The sequence below is a fragment of the Lissotriton helveticus genome, chromosome 1_1, assembly GCF_964261635.1.
Source record: "Lissotriton helveticus chromosome 1_1, aLisHel1.1, whole genome shotgun sequence".
NCBI classification, from domain to species: Eukaryota; Metazoa; Chordata; class Amphibia; order Caudata; family Salamandridae; genus Lissotriton; species Lissotriton helveticus.
In genome coordinates this window covers 292,644,767-292,666,104 of record NC_136057.1, presented here as the reverse complement: position 1 = coordinate 292,666,104, position 21,338 = coordinate 292,644,767, and the positions used below count along the sequence as shown (strand labels likewise).

The window sequence follows — 21,338 nt, the reverse complement described above, 5'->3', positions numbered from 1 at the left end:
GAGGAAGATGAGGACAGCGGCTCAGGTGACAGAAGTAGTGTGTTACATGATGCTTACCTACTTCTGGTTGAACCCCCAGTGTTTGAGGACGAGCTATACTTCCCTGACAATTAGGTTTGCACTTACTGTCTTCCTCCCTTATTTTCCTTTATTTGTGTGTCTGTCTTTCTGGTTACAAACTTTGAATCACAACAAATCCATCTCCACCGTCTTCTACTCTGCATTTCACAGTACAGTCCTCCGAATCCAGCTCCTCCGCTCCATCCTCCCGAATCTCCCTAAATCCATTGCCCTCAAGACAGATGATGATTGGATGATGCAAAATAGAAGAAAAAATTAAATCTTATCTAGTCCCTCCAAAAGAAGTGGAACATGATGACTACTATAGCTATCCTCCTTTCTGAGCCGAGAGAGACTGCCCATTAACTGAAAATGAGATGGAACAGGTAATGAATGATGCCATGCATTGGATGCAGATTGAGTGATTTTGTTGTTCTTTGTTGTGCATGAAGTTATTTCATTGTACACTATTTGTAATAATCATCATTCTACACACTAAAAGTAACTCAAGGCAATTTTCCCCTTCTTGCAACTATTTTTAGTAAGAAATTTGTACTTCTATTGCAGATTGATACATTGCTTTTGAATACAGGAAGGTGACTCAATCTGTACACTGCACACTGAGTATGACAACAGCACCGTCCATGATGATGGCGAGAGAGACGGCCCCTTAACTTAAGATGAGATGGAACAGGTAATGAAAATTAATGGCATGAATTGGACACCTGACTCTGAGTGATTGGTGTTTGTGTTTTTGTTGTGTGTTGTGCATGAAGTGAAGTCAAAGTGTACTAGTCTTACTGTACACACTACAGAGTGACTCAAGTCAATAATATTTCTACTCTTGATGTTTAATAACAAAATTGTACTTCTAATGCAGGCCGATCTTCACAGTCAGTCAGTACAAGTATCGGAGATGATTGATGGAATAATAAGTAAGGACGTTTCATGAGTGGCATAAAAGGTAAACAAGTCAACAACCACAGCAGACCTAAATGTCTGTGTAGAACTGGAGTCGAGTGTAGCAGTGGTATGACTGTGGTGCATTGATTTAGTCACTTAAATTGTAAAATGCTATGTTGCTGGATATGTGCTTTGTCCAACTCTTTCAAAAAATTTACATTATACGGAGGATGTGCTAAGCGACGTGGAGTCACTGTGGGCCTGCTTTGTCCTATTGTTGTTGTAGGTCAATGTTGGAAACAGACTAGAGTAGAGATGATGCATACATGCCGCCTCGGAAAGTGTTCTTGTTGCACGACACCATAACTTGTGAATTGTTTTCAAATTTGTTTCTCAATATCCCTTTTGTTTTTCCATCTACAATTACAGGCCGGGCCTTACCCTGTGCTATACTTGGGAAAACAATGCACACTTACCTTACTAATAAATCAACATTTGCCAGGCAGGCAGTGGCGACACCCAAGATTGATGGACGAGAGGACCAAGAGGAATGCCGAGATGCAAATCCACATTTTTGACCAGGATAACACAGTAACAGTATCAACTTTCATCATCTTTTAAATAATTTAATTAATTTTTTTGTCTACAATCTTTACAACAGTGTGTTCTTCTTGTCGTTATTATTATCATCATTAGGTTTGCTCTCTGTTTATGATTCATCCCTACCAATATTGAAAAAAATGTATTTGCTATCTGTAAAAGTAAGCTGGAACAACTGAACAAAAACTGTATATCAATCATCATCATGCATGCATTTCCTTTTTATCCCTTAACATATTGATATGGATATGGTAGTCTACGGAGTTTGTCGTTTGTTGTTTGTCCATGAGTACTGCTTTTCAGTTTCAAACCTTTTCCCAAACCCCCTTCCCATCCATTCAACAAACCTTAACCCTCTTCCCCCGGGCTGTGTGACTTATTGAGGTGTGACTAAATTAAATGTACACCAATAATTTATCACACACTTGCTGGGGCGGATGTGGCGAAAGCAACAGTACTTCAATTTCAAGGCAGAGCGAGGATCATCTTCTGCTTGCCCACCCATGAGCAATATATTTTAGAGGCGATTTTTATTTACCAAAGGAACATATACATCCACATTAATTGCCGGCATTGATTGGATTTGTTGTCATCCTCATACACAGCACTAACTGTTACGCTTGTGTCGAGTGTACTGTAGGCCTAGTCAAGTGACTCGACACAACTATAGTTTGTAACTCTGTGTAGTAGGCTATCCCCACCACCATTATGTTTTGTTGTAAAATATTTTTGCATATTATTATTTTGCAGTAAGTTCTGTACAGTACTTCATTCTACTACTCCTCGAACAGTCTCTCTCAGGTGACTGACTGTCTCATTTTCTTTTTTTTGCAAATGCTGCTGCCAGTGTCTAATACTACTACCACAACAACCATGGCATGTTAGGAAAGGAAACCATCATCACCATGCAGCCATTGCTGCGCCTAAGTTAAACATCAAGCAAAGGTAAGAGAAGTTTGGGGGAGGCATAATTAATAATGGACATGTTTTCAATCAATTCATACACACCTCTGAGTCCAGTTAAAGAATGCATAGACTACAAGAGACTGACAGTACTAGTAGGACAACTCAATCAGAGAGGGGTGCCGCATCTATCTGTTTGTGTCTTACAAAGTCAACCAATTATTTAAATCAAACACTGGCTATGGGCGGCCCTGCACCAGCAAGGAAACAGTGTGATGTAAAACAGTAACCCCACCCACAAAACATTAACAACATTGTATGTAAAGTAGAAATATTGCTTTAATAACCCTAACAAAAATAAGCTGTGTAAAAAAAAAAACACAAAACCTGACCCACCCCTCTCCATAACCCCAACCAATGCCCGTAAATAAAAAGTCCAACCTAATGTCCAATTGTCCAAAACCCCAACTCCTGATTCCCACCCAACAAAACAATAAATAAAAAGGGGCAATAAACAGGGTCTCTTCTTTATGTTCAGCAGGATTGTCTTTGGAGGACACGCACTGCCTCCTCAAGAAGGGCGATGCAGCGCTTTAAAACGTGGCAGTTGCAGCCACAGTGGGGGGGCACCAGTGATGGTAAGGGAATGGCGGCGGCAGGCGGCTGCCAGACGGTGGTGCCGTACCGCTGCAGGGCGGTGGCTGGGGCCCGGGGCATTGGAGGAGGCTGCAGCTGCTTCCACCTCCTCCTCCTCTTCCAGGACCACCAACCGACTATATTCCCGCTGGATGGCCTCCAGCTTCCGGGGCCGTGCCAACTCTCCGATCCGGTTTCCCCGTGAAAGGAGTAGCTGTATATCAAAAAGAAAAAACAAGACTATTGTAAAATATACTCTTAGAAAAGCAGTAAGACAAGTTAATTATACACATAGTGGTATGGTAGCACCATAAAGCACAGTACATAACATTTGTGGTATGTATCTATCCTCTCACTTCCTTGGGCTTAACATTTGTGGGATATTTTCAGGCATTCAACCAACCATGCATCTGATTCCTATCAGCCACCTCTGCATGCATTGCATGCATGCATCTCAAGTATCCTTCTCTCTGTCAGTCATAAATATTAAATCTCGCCCGTCCTACTTCCTTCCACGCGTCTTTGCCTTTTAGTTCAACACCAAGTGATCTGATCTGACTTTTAGTCTTCTCCATAAAACTTTCAAAGCGGAGTTGAAATCAGATAGAAGAGGCCATTGGTTACTCAATACTCCCGCCGCTAATGCCTTTACTAATGCCAATTAAAGGGTGTCTTCACTCTTTAAACGTTCACAACAACTTCTTACTTACTAAGTCTCAACAGTACAGTATACATACAGTACACCCTTGCAGTGAGTGTAATGTCAATAGTTAAGGATTATGAATCTAACTTACCACCGCCCGCCACTGGTGCTGGCTCACCCCCTGCAGCTCCATCCGCAACTGCTGCATCCTTGCCAGCCGAGTCGCCTTCGCCGCTGGCACTGGTGGTTGGTAGTGCGCCTAGAAAAAACATTACACATTTTTTAGGTGTCATATACACCTACCCTATTGGTCAGTAGAAGATTGAAAAATGAGTTAATAGTAATACATACATATACAACATATATCACTAGTACAAATCAGGTAGTAGTAGAGTAGACACTAGTAGTTATATGGTCCCTAGGGTCATTCTAGTCTTTGCTTAGTTAGCCCGAGCCATGCAACCATTTTACCTTTGTGTCTTTTATTTTTGCACACGTGACGTTACCTCACAGCTTGTTGTATAAGACACCTTTGAGCCCACATGACCTCATACTGCTACTGTCTAAGCGCTGCGTACCAGGTCAACCAAAACATTAACAAGCCACATTATGGAGTTCTGGTGTTAGTCTATATTGCTTATCCATAAAAATGCTACACTTTTTGGCACGGCTGAGAAATGCTTGGAATATAGTAACGCGCACCATTTTTCTCATTACAGACGGAAGATTCCCTTCTACGAAACAGAGCTTTGCAGAGCTTATGATGTAACAACTTCCAGTACTAGGTTCTTCTAAGGTGAGGGGTCCCCAGAATTCGCTCAGGAGATCTTCATTTATAATTTTATATAAACTATATTCCTACCAAGGGGATGGTGGTGCTTCCACCACTGTTCAGTTATCATGATTTCCCAATTTTTCTATGCACCTGTACTTGTTGTAACTGTAATTAAGTGTAACAATGTTTATTGTTTTAATGGTATGCATTTTCATGTTGGTGCTGCATTATAGAACAACGTACAGAGCTTGTCAATTGAAAATAAAACTTTTGAACTTACATAGACTCGGTGGTATTTGGTGTGGACTTACACGAGTGAGCGAGCAAAAGGAAGGGTGTGCATGTGCATTGCTTCCATGACTGAGAGGTCGGTAGTGTTATGTTCTGGGTCGTCTACTTGTTGGGTATCTTGGGGAGGGTTGGGAGAGCTAATAGTTATGACGAGAGACTACAATAACTAGTCGAGCAGGGGATTGTGGTGGGTTCTGAACTTCTGATTGAGGTGTGATGAAGGTCCAACCTACCATCACCAACATCCAATTTTCTTGTGCAAAGTTCTGTATGTGCAAAATCCCTTCAACAGTAGTAGTATGTCCTATCCTATCAAAATAGTAAAATCTGGTTGTGCATTTCTTGGTGGGAATTGTCAAAAAGCCTCAAGATTAACAAAGACTCAAGATCAATAAGAATAGCAGTAGTACAAGAGGACAACCCAAAGGACTGGACTCAATGGCTAGAGCTACTGGGGAATCTGAGTTTTATTTAAAACCTTTTAAATAAAGAGTGGCCAACTGGGCAAGGTTAGCTACAGACAGACTAATAGTAGTGGTATACAGAGTCATCGTAGCAGAGGAAGTTAGAGGCAGGGATAACAAGAGTTTAGAAACAGATCGTCCAGATCAAAGGATAATTGTTGGTTAAAAAATAGCATTAGGAAATGGAAACAATAGTTCGGAAAATATATGGTGCAGTAAAAGTTAAGGAATAAGAATTATTAATATTAAAAACAAGAAGACTTACTAGGGCCAGCAGAAGAGCCCTCGTCATTGTCCTCCTGTTGCTGTTCTGCTCCTCCCGCCGACTGAGACCCTGCCTGCTTACCCCTGGGTGCTGAACATAAAAGATATAAGAAAGAGACAAACATTGATGATTGGTGGGAAACAAATAAAATATTTTTAAAGGACGGTCAAAAAAACATTTATGTAAACAACAATTGCAATAAATAAATTGACCTATCTCATCTGGTCAACAAGTAGTATCGGGGGATTCGCGGATCGACTACTTACTATTTATCAACACTAATCCAGCCTTCCATTCTGATTTCAGAATACTAACTAAGCCTAAGTAGTACGTACCACCTGACCTAGCCCACCTATCTCAGGCGTGCAATTGTACATTAAATATGCATTTCCACTTATTTTAGTCCTCAAAAATGCATACATGGTCAAATGGAGAACACATGACTACATTGTTGCATACACCAAATTGTTGGTTGATTGATTGGTGCTGATGTTCTGCTAGTGCTAAGCCTATTACCACTCATTGAACAAACTAAAAAAGGTTCTACTAAAGACTGGGGTAAGCACTGGCAGCATGTGAGGTAACAGAGGTGGCATCACGCAAATCACTAAAAAATTACAAACTCATACTAAGTAACTAAACCTAAGTATCAATCCACCCCTATCTCTTAGTGACAGGACAAAGTAAGGACTAGAGTCACTATAGCATTACGTAACTTAATTTCTCTAAAATAAACTCTTACATAATCACGCTAAGCAAGCGCAAACTCAAAGTTGCAAACAAGTAAGATTCGAAGCGCAGAAGAGCACCTGTGTCATAACAATCACTGAAGACTTTTAAACGTAATTTACCTGTAATGTAAGCAGCAGCATTCTAGCTGGTTGGAAAAAAAAGATATTCGCAATGTATAACACAGAGCAGAAGAACAGACACAAAGTAGTAATAATTAAATAGTTACTCACCAAGACCGGGGACCTTCACTCCAGCAGGTCCTGCTCCCGGTCCAGGATATCGGACCACCGGTGCGTCAATTGGTTCTGGGTGCGCCGGACACCAGAGCAGCGAAACACTGCCCGGCGCACCTTCCCCCACCGCGGCCGACACTCCCGGAGCCCGTACCTGGACCCAGGCCTGCCACCTGCTGCTAGGGATAAGGTGAGGTGGCGCTGCACAAAGAAAACCAGTGCAGCCAACTCCTCCTCCCCAAATAAGGCCTGTGCCTGCACCCCTTGTGGATGCCGACTTCCGCAAGGAAGGCGGTAGCGGCTCTGGCGTCGAGCCCTTTGCCCTTTCTACATGGTTCTGGGGTAGGTGGGGTAGGTGGGGCAGGAAAGAAAAGGTAAAAAAATTAGAAAAGTAAGTAAAAGAAATGAAAAGAGCAGGCAATAGAAAAAAGTGAATTAGTAGTTAAAAACACACAACAAATAGACAAAAAACCAAAAATATAGATGCAAGAAAATAGTCTGAGAGATAATAAATAAAAAAGATCAAAAAAAAGTTTCTAGAAACAAAGGATTGAAAAGATAGAGGGAGGATTCAAAAGCAGACCCCAGAACCATAGCAATAGAGTGAAAAACAAGATAGCCGCTCCCATTGCGACCGGGTAGGCAAGTTTGTGCAAGATTTTCCCCCGAGCACGCAAAAAGTGGCGCGAACACGTATAAGCGTTCCTGAACAGGAAATACGTATCGCGAATGGGTGCGAGCATGCATTGCGCAACCCAGAACAGGAAATAGGAATCGTGAGAGGGCGGGACAAGGGAAAACAAGATTGCCGCGCCCATAGGCGTCCGCATGGGCAAGTTGGAGAGACATTTCCAACGCGATCACGCAGAAAATATCGCGAACAGGCGGGAAAAGAACTTCTGCGTGTTCGCGATATTTCCGCATGTTTGTGAAGATTTTTGCCATTTTCGCGAAGAGTTGCTTAACGCGATTATGCAAATTCGCCCACCCCTAGATATGATCTCATGCTACCGGAAGTAAAATGAGCGCAAATTGTCATAACACACCCATTTGAGTACCAAGTTGTTATCTATAAAGAAATCCCAAAACAAATCTCACACAGTAAACTCATCTGAATCTGAAAAATTTAGGGAATCAATAGTGGTACCAGGAAAAACACAGATGGATATGTTGGTTGTTCAGTACTGAAATGCAATAGTGTCTGGGACAGGCAATGAAAACCTATTTCCTGCTTATCCTGTTTTATTTCCTTTCTTTCCTAACGCATTCTGTGCTTCCTAGCAGACAAAGAAGAATGTTTCAAAGCAGGCCCTGGAACCAACTTAGATGAAGAATTGTTCCTTAACTGCGAAGGCACATTAAATAGATCAGGGGTAGAAGTCTTTGAGACTGTTGTAGAAAGGCTGCAGACCCCATTCTTACAGTACTGATCTACTGCTTATGGGAATATTCAAGGTATCATGCTCATCTGCTAGAACTATCGAAAGGTCAGTCAGAGTCTGGGGTATTTGGCAGCAGGGATCCGATGGCTAATTCAAGTCTCACAGACTTGTGGTGTCCATACAGGAAGATTAAAGACCCACAGGGTCCTGGTGCACATGGAGGTGAAGGAAGAGCTTTACTTAGGATCATGGCTAATTAAATGAAAAGTAAAATAATTAAGAGTTTGAAAATATTCAAGGTGCACCTCAAAAAGTGTGCAGTGGTCAAGGAGTGGTCCAATGTCCAGAATGCTGCTTGTGAAGCTGGAAATGCAAAATTAGATGACTTATAGTGTTTACTGTGTAGTAGACTGTTGCAAATGACTATGGACCTCATTTATGGGGATTTGACGTAGGGCAGCCCAGCAAGGTGACCCTACATCAAAGAGAACAGGCAGGAATGCACCGTATTTCCTGTGTTTGCTCCCAGTACTGGCAACGTTTCAGCAGCCTAGCGCCAGCATTGACATCTTTACATCATGGTGCAAGAGTGCCTGTGTTGTCGGCAGGATTGTTTTTGTGCAGGAAGGGGCAACTTTCTGCACAAAAACAATCCTGAGAGGCGTTTTCCTCTTCCTATGTGCAGGTGCATAGCTTGGTCAGTAAGATTGGGATTTGAGATTCAGAGTTTCCAGCAATGACGCTGGCACATAATGTTAAATACATTATACAACAAGCAGGGTGCATGGGGGGCTTAAAAGGCAGTGTAAAGGGAGAGAGATGCGGTTTTCTAGGGTACTAAGTGAGAGAAAACATAATATTTTGTAAAATAAAAAAATATTTTGAAGACTTTCAAAGCACAGAGAGGGAGAGAGTCTGTGCATTTTTGCCTGTTTGTATGTGCATATCCGACACTACACCATACCCGATTGCAATCACCTGTTCCTAACTATTTACCAGAAAGTACATATATTTGGCAAGTGTAACACCTCAAGCACCTCCTCTAAAGCCACACCACTGTCTATGTGTGCTGCAGTATGAAAAGAGGAATAAACAAGTAATTTCTCCTCGTTATGCCGCACCCAGCCGCGTTCCAATGCAGGTAAAATCGGTGGGGCCTGGTGGGGGAGATTTCGACACACGACCACGAGGGAAAATTAATTATTTATTTAATTTTCCGTAGCGGTCGTATTCTGAAATCTCCCCCCCGCCCCCACTGCTCTTACCTGCACGGGCTGCAGCTGCCCTCACCTCAGGAGGCGTAAGGTTTTCACGATTCCCCAGGTTTACATGGTCTTGTAAATCTAGGAAAGCATCAAAATCCATGGGTGTTGCATGGGAATACCCACGGCAATGCCCACTGAAGTTCTCCCAAATGCAGAATAAGGCAATGCAGCGATTTGCACTGCCTTGCTCCATATCTATGAGGCCATTCAAAGCAACACAAAGTTGCTTTGTGTGATCTCATAGATTTTGTCATTTGCGTTGCTGGAGCTTCACAAAAAGCAACGCTCTGGCAGTGCAAGGGAACGATAAATATGCCCCTAGATGAGTCATCCCTCTAAATGTCTATATATTCATCCAAACACATCTTCAGGATCAGTGATAGAACTATATATGTTGGCAGAACAAAAACAAACTTGAAGGGGAAAAGTAAGAAAGAATTACAAGAAAGGTTACAAATAGAAATATGGTGCAGTTTGAGAAATGTAGATTCGACCTTTTAGAGCCATTAGTCTAAATGAATGTCCCTTTCACCATGTACCTGAGCAGATGTTTTCTTGTACTTTGCTGCAATCTTCTTGATCCTAGGGTCAACCAGGAGGACTGGATCTTCAGGCTTGGCCCTAGTAGAGGTAGTAGGAGAAGGAGCAGTGACATGTTTTTCTTTAAAGTAATAAGTTATTATGTCTTCCACTTTTTCAAAATGCATTTAAATTGTGATGCCGAAAATTTAAAATAAAATAAAAAAACTGCAGCATGGCATGTCATAAAAGGATGCTTTAGTCCCCGGCTTCTATTCTACTTCTATTTTTTTTCCGTTTTTTTAAGTTTATGAATTTCTTGAGGATTCCTAGCTGGAGAACTATCATTACACGTCAGTCAGTTTTAATTCTTCAGCAAAGAATGTTCCCTCGATTTATTAATTCTGAATAGATTTTACAGAAATAATCATTCTGGGAGGAGACATTGGAAGGAATCGTGAGGAACATGAGACTCATTTGAGCATCCACTCTTGTGTCCAAATCCGAGCAACATTGGGAACAAAACACATGCAAATTCATTCATGTGGCAGTCTTGCAAATCTCAGTAAGACGGGTGTCCTGAAAAGGATCTGCAACAGTGGCCTCAATACTTACGGAATGGGCTCTAGAATGCACTAGAAGCACTATGTTCACTTTAACACAGGTGGATGCATCCCTCGATCCACTTAAAGATCAATTGCTTGTTTTCCCTGTGTTGATCATCTGACATAATTAGGGATCTCACTGTAACACTTCAATGCAGATCTCACATCTAACATAGTGAGAGCTTGCTGTGCCAGAATCTCTGAAGTTTCCAAGTTTAAAGTCTGATTAACATGATATTGTAGACAGCACCTTGAGTATGGAGAATTGACCAGTTCTTAGCACTATATAATCTCGGTTAAAGACTGTAAGTCGTTCATCCATTGATAATACCTAAATCTCATAACCCTTCTTGCAGAACGAATGAATTGAGGAAAAGATTGGGTTGACCTCACTTTTATTTGTGCACCATTTCATTCACAGGTGATTTTTGTCCCACTGTGTTGCGCAGCCCATGATCTAAAACCTTTTCTTCGGTCACAAGACCAATTATGTGCCTGTTCCTTTCTTTCTTGGACTGGCCAACCCTCATATTTCCCTTTTCTGTTGAACATTCCTTTGTCAAGTAGAGGAGGATAAGAAGACAGCCCTGACTGACACCTGCATAATTGTGCCCCTATCGTCTCCCCATCCACATTAATATGCACATTACATTAGAATTCTGTTAAAGGACACTGAGGCTTCTATTTATAAGGCAGGGCAAGTCAAGACCTTTCGTTTTTTGTCATTTAAATTCTTTTATCGGAAAACCTAAAAAAACATGCTGGTAATTTGTAATCTCAATGTATTGATTCTGTTTGGGAGCACTGAGTGGTCATGGTATTGTAGGATTCCATAATGTAGTTTTTGCAAGTTCTATCAACTGAACAGTGTGTATGTTTTATTTGCTGACTTGAATGCTGATTGGGAAACAGTATTTTCAAAATTTACTTTGTTTCTAGATCATGAAGTGTGCTTGAAAAGTACATGGACTGGAGGTTCTTGGTTAAGCACCTATTTTCCAGTATTAACTTAATGACTCCCTTCAATGTACCCTGCTTTGCTTATTCAGAAGGTGGCGGTATTTCAGAAAGTTTGCTTTACATGCTAGGTCTTGACAAATTAGCCCAAATCCCAGTCGGGTAATCGTTCTCTGAAGGTGTTCTGTGACAGATTACACATGTTTCAGAAAGCAATGCACTCTATTATGTCAAATATCGTCGCAAAGCATCCCAGAAGTCCTTGATGAACATAGATCAGAGATAACAACATATACAAAAACGTGATATTTGGAATGCTTGCATTAATCTCAGCCACTGGTAGTCACACTGGCCATATTCCAATCCATCGTTATTTTGCACATCATGCCTCCTCAGCTTGGACCCTGCCATAAGCAGACAGCAACAATTTAGCCCTTGTTGCTTTTATATCACACAAGCTGAACGACTTTGTAACTTTGAGCAAATTGTGCATAAACTATACGTTACTGTAGCAAACTGTATTGTAGCATTAGTTATGTCTTGTTTTGCCAGGGTAATTATAGTCTGGAGCATATCTCAAGATATATGAAGCAGAAAGCCACGATTTTGTTGCTATAGTTTCAGAAATGTGTGACCTTTGATTTGACCTATTTTAGTACTAGTTAGTTGACACACGTGTAGCTATGCAATTCTTTTAAAGCTCCCTGTAATCTGATATAACTTGAAAGTCCTGCATACTGCAGGACTTGAAAGTAGTGAGTTTTCATCGCTGGTGGATATGATCTAGCTTTTTTTTAATGATGAACTTATAGCTATATAGAGGCTGAATAATAGAATGGCAAGTATACTCCTTTGTTTCAATCCTCTATTAGTAAAAATACTCTTTGATATGCTAAAACCATTACCAATTGTAACTCTTACCCAGGTGTCTGAGTACAATAAAATAATAGTTTAAATTCAAGTTTATTTTGTTCTAGTGTTTAGTCTTTTAAAACCATTACAGTAATATGCATTCATAAAACCTTTTAAACACTCATTTCACAGAAATGTATATAGAAAATAGAAAAATAGAAATAATCCAAATAAACTCCTATTAAAATACATAATATGACAGACTTGTCTCTCCTGAGACAAAATATTATCAAACGATGTCTTTACAAATTTCAAGTTAAGTTCATTTGCTATCGGGATTTTTGGATAGAAGATGTCGAGTGGCTTCTATACTCCTTCAAAGTTCTTAGTTCGCACTTATTGGTATGAATACGTCAAACTAACACAATTAATTGTTGGCTGAATTATAACATGTAGAAGCATTGGGTCATGTTAATTTCTTCTTAATGTGTGACTATAAAGTTCTTTGCCTCAAAAAATCAACAGAAGGGAGGAAGAAGCAATGATTCATTCTGCATCCATGCTTAATAGTTTATAATCAAAAGAGAATGAACCACGTATCTTGACATTAACTTACCCAACGTGTCAAATCGATCTATCACGTTATCGCTATGACTAAGGTCCTGATGAAAGGCCCCCGATCTTTAGAGACACCCATGGACTGAAACATGTTGACCACTGAAATCATCATTATATAGGTGCAGTGGACAATTCACACATCCACCAGAGCACCACAGGCTGTTTTTAATCTTACACCATCCTGACAAATAAAACAAGAGTACAGGTTATGCGGTATTTTTAATTTATCACTTTTTTCCGCTATAGCTATCGAAATCACGACTGTCAATGAGCCATATGGTCTCCCTCCAGGTGGAGGAAGGTTGACTGCCTGGAGAACGGAAAAGGACCCAATGATAAAACCAATCACCTAACCTTCTCAAGCAGAGAACCAAGCTATACCGCTGCCCACAGGTTAGAGTGTATGAGGGCCTTTGTACAACACTTATAGACCCTGGCTTTTTTAAGATACGTGGTTCATTCTCTTTTGATTATTAACTATAAAGTTCTTTGACAATCGACATTTTAGTTTGGGGGTAACGTCGGGCTATTTTGGTCCTTCAGAATTCATAGTTGTCTCTGATAGTGTATGGGCTGTGATCTTGGCGTTTCTACTTAGTAAAGTGCAAGTGCTTTGTGCAATCAATGAACTTTAAATTTGACCTTGCTGTAGGCACTTGTTCATTGTATGATACCCATGCCAAAATGAGTTTTCCCTTGTGTACGTTTTGTGTTGTTAGTCCTTTATTTGGTCTATTTCTTTTAGTTTCAGTATGAAATAACTTACTCCCCTGCAGACTAGGGGGATTGAAAAATCTCCTCACCAGGTAACCACCACTTGCCTGCAGGTGTGGATTTTCAAATGTATAAATTTCGCAATTAATAGTTTTTTTCTTTCTGCTTTTAACTTTGGGCACACTGTGGATGTGTGTTAAGGATTCTTGCTTATATTTACACCCTCAACATTCTTGGTTTTGGAACTGATATTCCAGTTCGGGATGAGTTCTTTGATTTACCACATGCCAAAACGGAATTGCATAAACTGCTGTTTTGTATACGATGAAAAGTGAGCTGAAAGGTATTCCTGAGGCTTCCATTTTTATATGAATTGATCACTGTCCAGGCATGTCGTCTTCATGTGAAGGTGTTCTTGTCTATTATACGGGACAGATTTTTGGTTCTAGCTTTAATTGCTTGATAAAATGTTGCTTTCTCTATGCGCGCACTCCAAGCTTCTTGTTCGCTTAATTCCTCAATTATCTGATTTAAATAGAGTTCAGAGGAACCTTTTTTGTTGATCTGTTTTTCTCCCTCAATTTTCTGTCTGCGCAGGTTATTGATACAGCCTCTTTCAGATGCACTCAGCCTCCAGCGTAATTTAATAAATGCATTTTTACTTTGAAATGTTTGATAAATCAGACTAAACTCTAAGCAAACTTGGGCCAGGTGGGCTGATTTTGAGATGTTGAACACAGATGTATACACTCTTGTTTGGATTTTATTTAGGTAAGAGCTTTGTGACTCCTCATCATTTCCTTGCCATACGTTACCATTGACATTAACTGAGTACTCATGACGGAGAGCAGATGGCCGAATGACTGGCAGCTCACTTTCTTTTTTAGAAGCTTAAAACCATAGGTTAACGATTGGGCGTTTGCCGACACAGCTGCTTAATGCTGTTTACAATTCATTTGGTTTTCCATATTGAATCCTAGGTATTTATATGTTTCTGCTACCTCAATTTTTTTCCTGCCATAAACCAGGAATGTAATTTATATTTGGAATCTACCAGCCGAGTTTAGTTCTTGCCATTGTTTGTCCATGTATATTTTTAGGACCTTCATACTGCGTTGTATCCTATTGGCTTAGAAGGAAATGTAATCTGCATGCTGAAGACAACCTATTTCCTCATGGGCCAGGGATGGCAGGTGGCATTTATCCTTTGGAAGTGCTTCTGCAAGGTCAGCAAGATATAAATTAAACAGAGTTGGGGCTAGGACCCACCCTGTTCTAATCTGTTGCTTGTATCGATTTTATTTGTTGCTCGGCTGCCATCTCCAATTTTGACCTGAGCTCAAGTTCCTGTGTGTAACTCTATGATTGCCCTCAATAGGCTGCTAGTGATACCCCATATGGTAAATTTTTGCCATAAGCACCCTCGAGGCACCCAGTCAAATGCAGACTTGAGGTCTAGAAAGCAAGCAAAGTGCAGGGTCTTCTTGTTTTTTGCATTTTCTGCTACGAGTGTTAATTCTGTTAGGTTCGTTAACATCCTCATCCCAGCCCTAAACCCTGTTTGTAACCGTGATATTAGCTTGTTATCTTCTGTCCATGAATTAAGGTGCTCAAGTAGACATGAAGTGTAGAGCCTCTAGGTCATTTATGGCTATAGGCCTATAGTTTGTTGGTAATGAAGGATTTCCACTTTCAAAAATAATTTGAAAGATCTTGCCTTTCCATGTATCCGGAATTCAATTTGTGCGATACAGCTCATTAAAAGGTGCAAAATAGTGTCCCATCTCCTTTCAATAGTGCGTTGGGGATTCCATTCAGGCCAGCAGTGCCTCCTGGCTTTAGTTTATTTATCATTTTTGTCAATTGTTCTATATCCACTACTATTGAGATGTTTGTGTTGCAGTGCATAGTGTTCACTTTAGAATTTTAGAAGTCCACATCGTCTATCTGAGTTGCTAAGGATGAGCCTGTTCTCCTTTTAATTTCTAATTCTGAGCTGCATATATTCCTTGGACATGAGCTTTCCAAGAGGCTGCATTGATCCCTGCATTTTGTTGTCTGGTCTTCCTGATTGACAATCTATTTATCAACTGGCAACATCTTTTGCTGTTGGGTTGTTTACTTCACATCAAAAGATCATTCCACAAGCCAACATATCTTGTTTTTGTTTTCCAACAGCTTTTCTTATATATAGTTCTTCATTTTTGTAATCTTTTTTAATCTGGTTGTATCACTTGTTTTAGCTGCTTTGTAATTTTCTGGATTTCTTGCAATATTTGCATTTTTTGTTTGCGTAGTTCACTGCAGTACCAAGGTTGAGTTCCATGGCTCCCAAGATGTTTTCTTCTAAATTGTGCTTAAGTGACTGATTTTTTGCTTGACATTTTTCCAGTAAAGGGTTCTTTAAAGACTCCCAGGCCTTTTGCTGCTACTCTTCTAGTTGCATATTTTCCTGTGGGTTTAGTTTGCTATATATGCGACCTGCGAGTAGGTAGACCTCAAGTCATCAGTGACTCTGTCCCCGAGCCTCTCCATTTCAGGCTGTTTAAATTGTATGCTTGAGGGTCCGAAGTTAATTCTTTAGTAAATGGTATCAAATCAGACTTATGAGTTATTTGGATAAGTTGGGGAAAATGGTCGATTTCCGTACGGGGAGTTATTTGAAATTGATGCACCTATAACTTTCCAAAATACCCTACTAATGTGTGATCTATATTTGAACTTTTACTTCTACTTAAAAAGGTGATTGTTGCTGGTGATTCATCTTTTGTGTTCCCGTTCAGATGCCTTAACCCTAGTTTTTCCAACTGGGTTCTGTATGTATTCGTACTATGACGAACAGTCTTTGGTTTCGTACACAAATCTGAGTTGAATTCCGGTGAAGATAAACTTGTTTGTGTTGCCTCTATATTGTTTTTATTATTTCGAGAAGGATTTTCATGTGCTCTCCTTTTGTCTCTTTTCTGGGGTGGATATAAACACTCATTAATATTATTGCCCTTGGTGCAATGCTTGCCTTCTGGCTATCGATCCTGAATGCTAAAATACATTTTAACCCGGTTTCCAATTTTTCTAATTGCTATTTAAATTTTGTCGAGCAGAATATGGAGAGACCTCCTTTGGGTGACCAAATTTCGATGACTTAATCGCCGATTCATGATGATTTATATAACCTGTGATATATGTTAATGTTAGACACCATGTTTCCTGTCTCACAATTATATTGTGGTTCTGAAGGAATACCATGACATAATTTCTTTGTAGCACGTTTTCTAGCCCACGTGTATTCCAGGAGCAGATATTTACGTTATTTAGGGGCATGTCAGGGCTGCATTATAGCTTGCTTGTTTTGCAGCCATGGTCTTTCCTGATTTTCCACAGGGCCATTATTGTGGTATTCTTGCAGTTGCAAACCCTGAGGAGCTTTGGTTGCAAACGTCAAGTTTTCCAAGGTTATCTGGTTGAATCCTACATTTGCTGCTCCCCTTAGGACTGATCTCCCTCTTTCTTTTGCCAGAAGCAGTAGTCCTATAGGCGGGGGAGGGGGCAATCTTTTGTAGCTCTATCCCCCATGCCTTGAATGTTTACTGCTATGTCAGTATTTGATCTTCAATCTCTGTTGAGGCCCAATTTGTCATTGTTGCCTCTCTGTTATTGCTAAGTGGATGGGGTCTAAATTCAAACCATATTAAAGCAGAAGACTTGATGTAGGCAACATCCCTTATTTTCTTAGTTTTAATATAGTGCCTCTATTCAAGACATCAAATGGTCCTCTCGACGTGTAGTTTGGAATTATTAGGAGGATATTCGCTTGGCATCCCCCTTTTGTTTGCTGCCTCTCTCGATAATTCCATAAAAAAGTTAAAATATTGTTGTCAAATACACTCCTCCGGTTGCTGATTATCTTCCCGCTCTTGAGCTATCATTGCACTTTCTTTCATGTGGCACTGATATGAACCTCTGGCTTGACTCGGTTATTAGACTTTCCTTATACACTAAGCACTTTTGTTTATCCATAGGTTCAGATGCTCTGGACAAATCATTCTCTTCCGGACTTTGCTGTAATCTGTCAAACTGCATGTTTTCCTATTTTTTAATAATTATTGATATCGTCCTGCTGATAGTCTGCTGTTGAGAGCTAAAGACAATCAGTCCTTGGTTTTTGCTACTGAACTGGATTCTGATTTTGTGATGTTTACTGTGGTTTTGATTGCCTGCCTGCCTACTTGTTGTTTTTTAAGTTCTACATCCACCGTATTTTGATTCTCAACTTCCAATGCCATTTGATTCCTGTGTTGAAAGAATAATTGCCATATATTATTTTGTTCAGTAATTTTTCCTTTCTTAGGGCTTTTCTTAGTCTTCTTTTCCTTTTTGAGACTGCTGGTTCTGCCTCTACTTTGTCTTTTGTTTGGCTTTCTTTTTCATGTCTTCTTGTGTTGGATTATACTTGTCGGCTGGGAGATATGACTCTTGATTTAACTTTTTGGTCCATTACCTTATTGGGGATATTTGTGATGGGGATACAGTCCTTGCTTTAAAGCATTTCTTGTATTTCATGTGTTGTTTTATTGAGTTTTCAGTTTTATAAACAGCACAGCAATTAACAATTCATTGCAATTATATTTGACGAATCATAATACAATTTTTTACATACAGCATTTCATTTAAAGACATTTGGAAAGAAGAAAAGAGAAAAAGAAAAAGAAGATAACCCAAAAGTTACAGATTATATAGAAATAGATGTTTTGTTTCAGATAATTAAATAAATAACTAACTAAGCTACAGAAATAAGTCTAGAAGATATATAAGTGCCATTCTCTAACTGCAGCCTAGGGCCTATTTCGGGCCTGGGATTCCTCCAGCTGGATGAGGGTGCCCATATACGTCTGCCAAGAGATTTCCCTTTCTTGCCTTTTCTTTAGTAAATTCCCTTCTCAAGGTTAAATACAGAGAGGAGCCATGCCAACCATAGATTAAATGTAGGGATGGCTTGATCTAGCCAAGCTGAGGCAACACAGATTCGTAGAACTGCCATGGTAAGAAACAGAAAGCGGAGAGACATGGTATGTCCCTGGGTATTATCAACCCCAAAAAGAATTAAAGGTGAGGTTAACTTAATCCTAAGGCCCAAAGTGGACTAAAAAAATGTCGTAATTGAGATTTTTAATGTGTCTAATCGGGGGCAGGTTGAAAACATATGGTCTAGATCAGCCTGTGAAGAATCACAATGTGGACACCTAGTTCCCTGCTCCCCCCCCCCCAGTGTAGAATGTTTGCCGGAGAGTAGTACAGGGGAAACACTTTTATAATGTTGGGCCTGGAGCCCAGCTGAGCATAGTACTGTCTGCCCCAGCTCTAGGGACTGGAAAGAATTATCCGGGTCAGTGCCCAACCTGCCTTCCCATTTTTCTGCATGTTTTTCTAGATCATCCAATTTAAGTGCTATTTCATGTGTTTTTGTTGTTTCTTTTGACTCATATTCATGAGCGGTCTTGCTGCTTGTGATCTTACTTCCATCAATATTTCTGATAGAGGTTAGATCAGCAGCTATCTCCTCTTGACCTCCACCACTCAAACTGCGGACACTTTCACTTCCTACACCAGCTTTACATTCTGTCTACGGTTCTAGAAGTAGGCTGCTGTTTGTAGGGCTTACTTTGATTGTACTTTTTTGCTATTAAAAAGTCTCTTATTTTGTACCACTCTTTTTTTTATTCTACTGTCCTTGCTTTTTTTAGTGCTGTTTGGGTAGTGGAGTTCTGCTCATTTCTATTGCGTAGGCTTACCACTAAATACAGTGAGGCGTCCAGCGCGGGGGACTGTTGTCTTGCTCTCTTTGTTTGCTGATTTTTCCCTTGACCTGAAGCCCCTCGATTTCTTTCAGATTGCATTATATTCCTTTTACCTCAATCCCCTTTCAATCTTCCCTTATGCCTGGAATTCCTTCTGCATGGTAAACTTCTTGGCACAAGAATCAATACTTAGTTTTCTTTAGCTGTTTGCTATATATTGTACGTATATGTGTATATTGAATTTGTGAGTTTTACTTTTAAATCCATGTTGTATCTTTGTGGTATCTTTGTGGTATCCTGTGGTTGTCAGTCGTAGGGCTGTTGCACAAGTGTATACACCGTGTGTATCTTAAGGGCAACCTTCTTCCCAGTGTTCTTCAATCTCCTTTCACCCTGGATTGCTCAGTTCTGGGCGAGCAGACGCTCTAACAGCGCTCCTCTTAAGATTCACAACATTTCTATAACCTTTGATCCCCTGCGAGTCTGTGCCATCTTTGTTGCCACATATCCGTTGTGGAGTGTTGGGCTCCCTCTTCTTGTTATTCTTTCTTTGGCTGATCCCCACTTGTACACAAGGCGCACTGACCTGCCACCAGCTGCATCCTTGCAGTGCTGGGTCTGTTATGGCCTGAGCCGCATGGTGCACCTTTGTGCGCACTGCCTCCTAAGGTTTTAAGGTTATAAACTGGGTAGTGTTGGTAAGGCATGATCACTGTTTGTCCGCTTGCAATTTACCCTGACTGTCCCAATTTGCTCTGGTGGTGAGGCAGAGGGGACAGTCTACTGGGGCTTGAATACTGCATTTTGAGTTTCTGTATCTGCTGCCACCTTACTAATTTGTCACTTGGGCCACTTATTCTTTGTCCGTCCCCCTTCTTTTATGTGGCGGTAGCTCACCTCTGTTTCCGGGTGATCTTCAGGAAGGGTTGGATCTCACAAATTTCAGGATGTCGCCCCCTGCACACCGGCTGACCTGCCCCTTCTACCACACCTGCCTGTCCACCTCAAGCCATGTTCCTGGTTACCACTGATGCCTGAGTGAGGGGGGGGCTCCTCAACCACTGGACTCAGACACTGCCCCTGTCTTCACGGTCCTTTCCCGGTGCTTTTACTCAGCAGGTCTGCCGCACTCTTCTCTCCACGCGGGTTCCTCTCCACAGTGGTTGTGCCTCGACTGAATAACATTCGAGCTCTGGCTCCACCTCCCCCTGCTGCTTCTTCTGATGCCACCAAAACAGGAAAGAATATGGGAGCGGCGTCTCCGCTGCGCAAACCACACTGGCCTAACACCAGCCGTCTCCACAGAGCCGGAGCAAAACCGCAGCTCTAGCCTCACCACCCATTCCTGTTTCTCTCAACTCACGAGTGCGGATCAGCTCCTCTTCTGGCTCCCAGCTCCTATAGCTTCCCGACAAATGCATATTTTCAGTTTCCAGGTCTCAGCACGTCCTGCATCCTATGTCACCAAACACCTGGAGCCTGTTACAGGGGATTCCCCAGTCTGCCGGTTTGTTCCACAGAATCAGTAAATCAACTCACATGCAAGAGAATATTGAATGGGGCACACAAATAAAGGGGCTTGTTTCTGAGTTATTTCATGATGGGCAAGAAAAGATAGTGTGGCGGCTGCACCTCACGGATGTGAGTGTGTCTCCCTGGGCACAATCAAGACCTCGCAATTGAGGCTTTAATTTTTAACCAAAATTGTATTCGCAAAGTTTTTAAGCAATACGATTTAGAGGAATAATAAGTTATGATATGATATAGTTCTGTTCTCTCAAAGTATCATTGTTCATTTTAGCTTTTCCCTGATGAAGGGTTCCTAACCCGAAATGCATTGGACTGAATAAATGGGAAAATATTGTAATACGAGGAAATGAACACCTATGAATAAGTGAATAAAACTTGTTACAAGGAAATGAACCAGACATCAATGAAGTGTATTCCTCTAAATCGTATTGCTTAAAAACTTTGCGAATACAATTTTGGTTAAATATTAAAGCCTCAATTGCGAGGTCTTGATTGTGCCCAGGGAGACACACTCACATCCGTGAGGTGCATCAGTCACTCTATAATTGAACGTACCTGACCGGCACACATTACCCCAGGAGCACATCTGACATTTC

The 21,338-nt window shown here is 40.8% G+C and overlaps 1 protein-coding gene across 2 annotated transcripts in view; it reads right to left on the bottom strand.

The window, feature by feature from the left end:
- Positions 1 to 21,338, bottom strand: part of LOC144797636 (aldo-keto reductase family 1 member B1-like) — a 375,986-nt gene that overhangs the window by 171,182 nt on the left and 183,466 nt on the right. For both annotated transcript variants that reach the window (XM_078668370.1, XM_078668448.1), the window contains exon 7: positions 9,692 to 9,773. In XM_078668370.1, the coding sequence (XP_078524496.1) occupies positions 9,692 to 9,773 (82 nt within the window). The remainder of the gene's footprint in view (positions 1 to 9,691; positions 9,774 to 21,338) is intronic.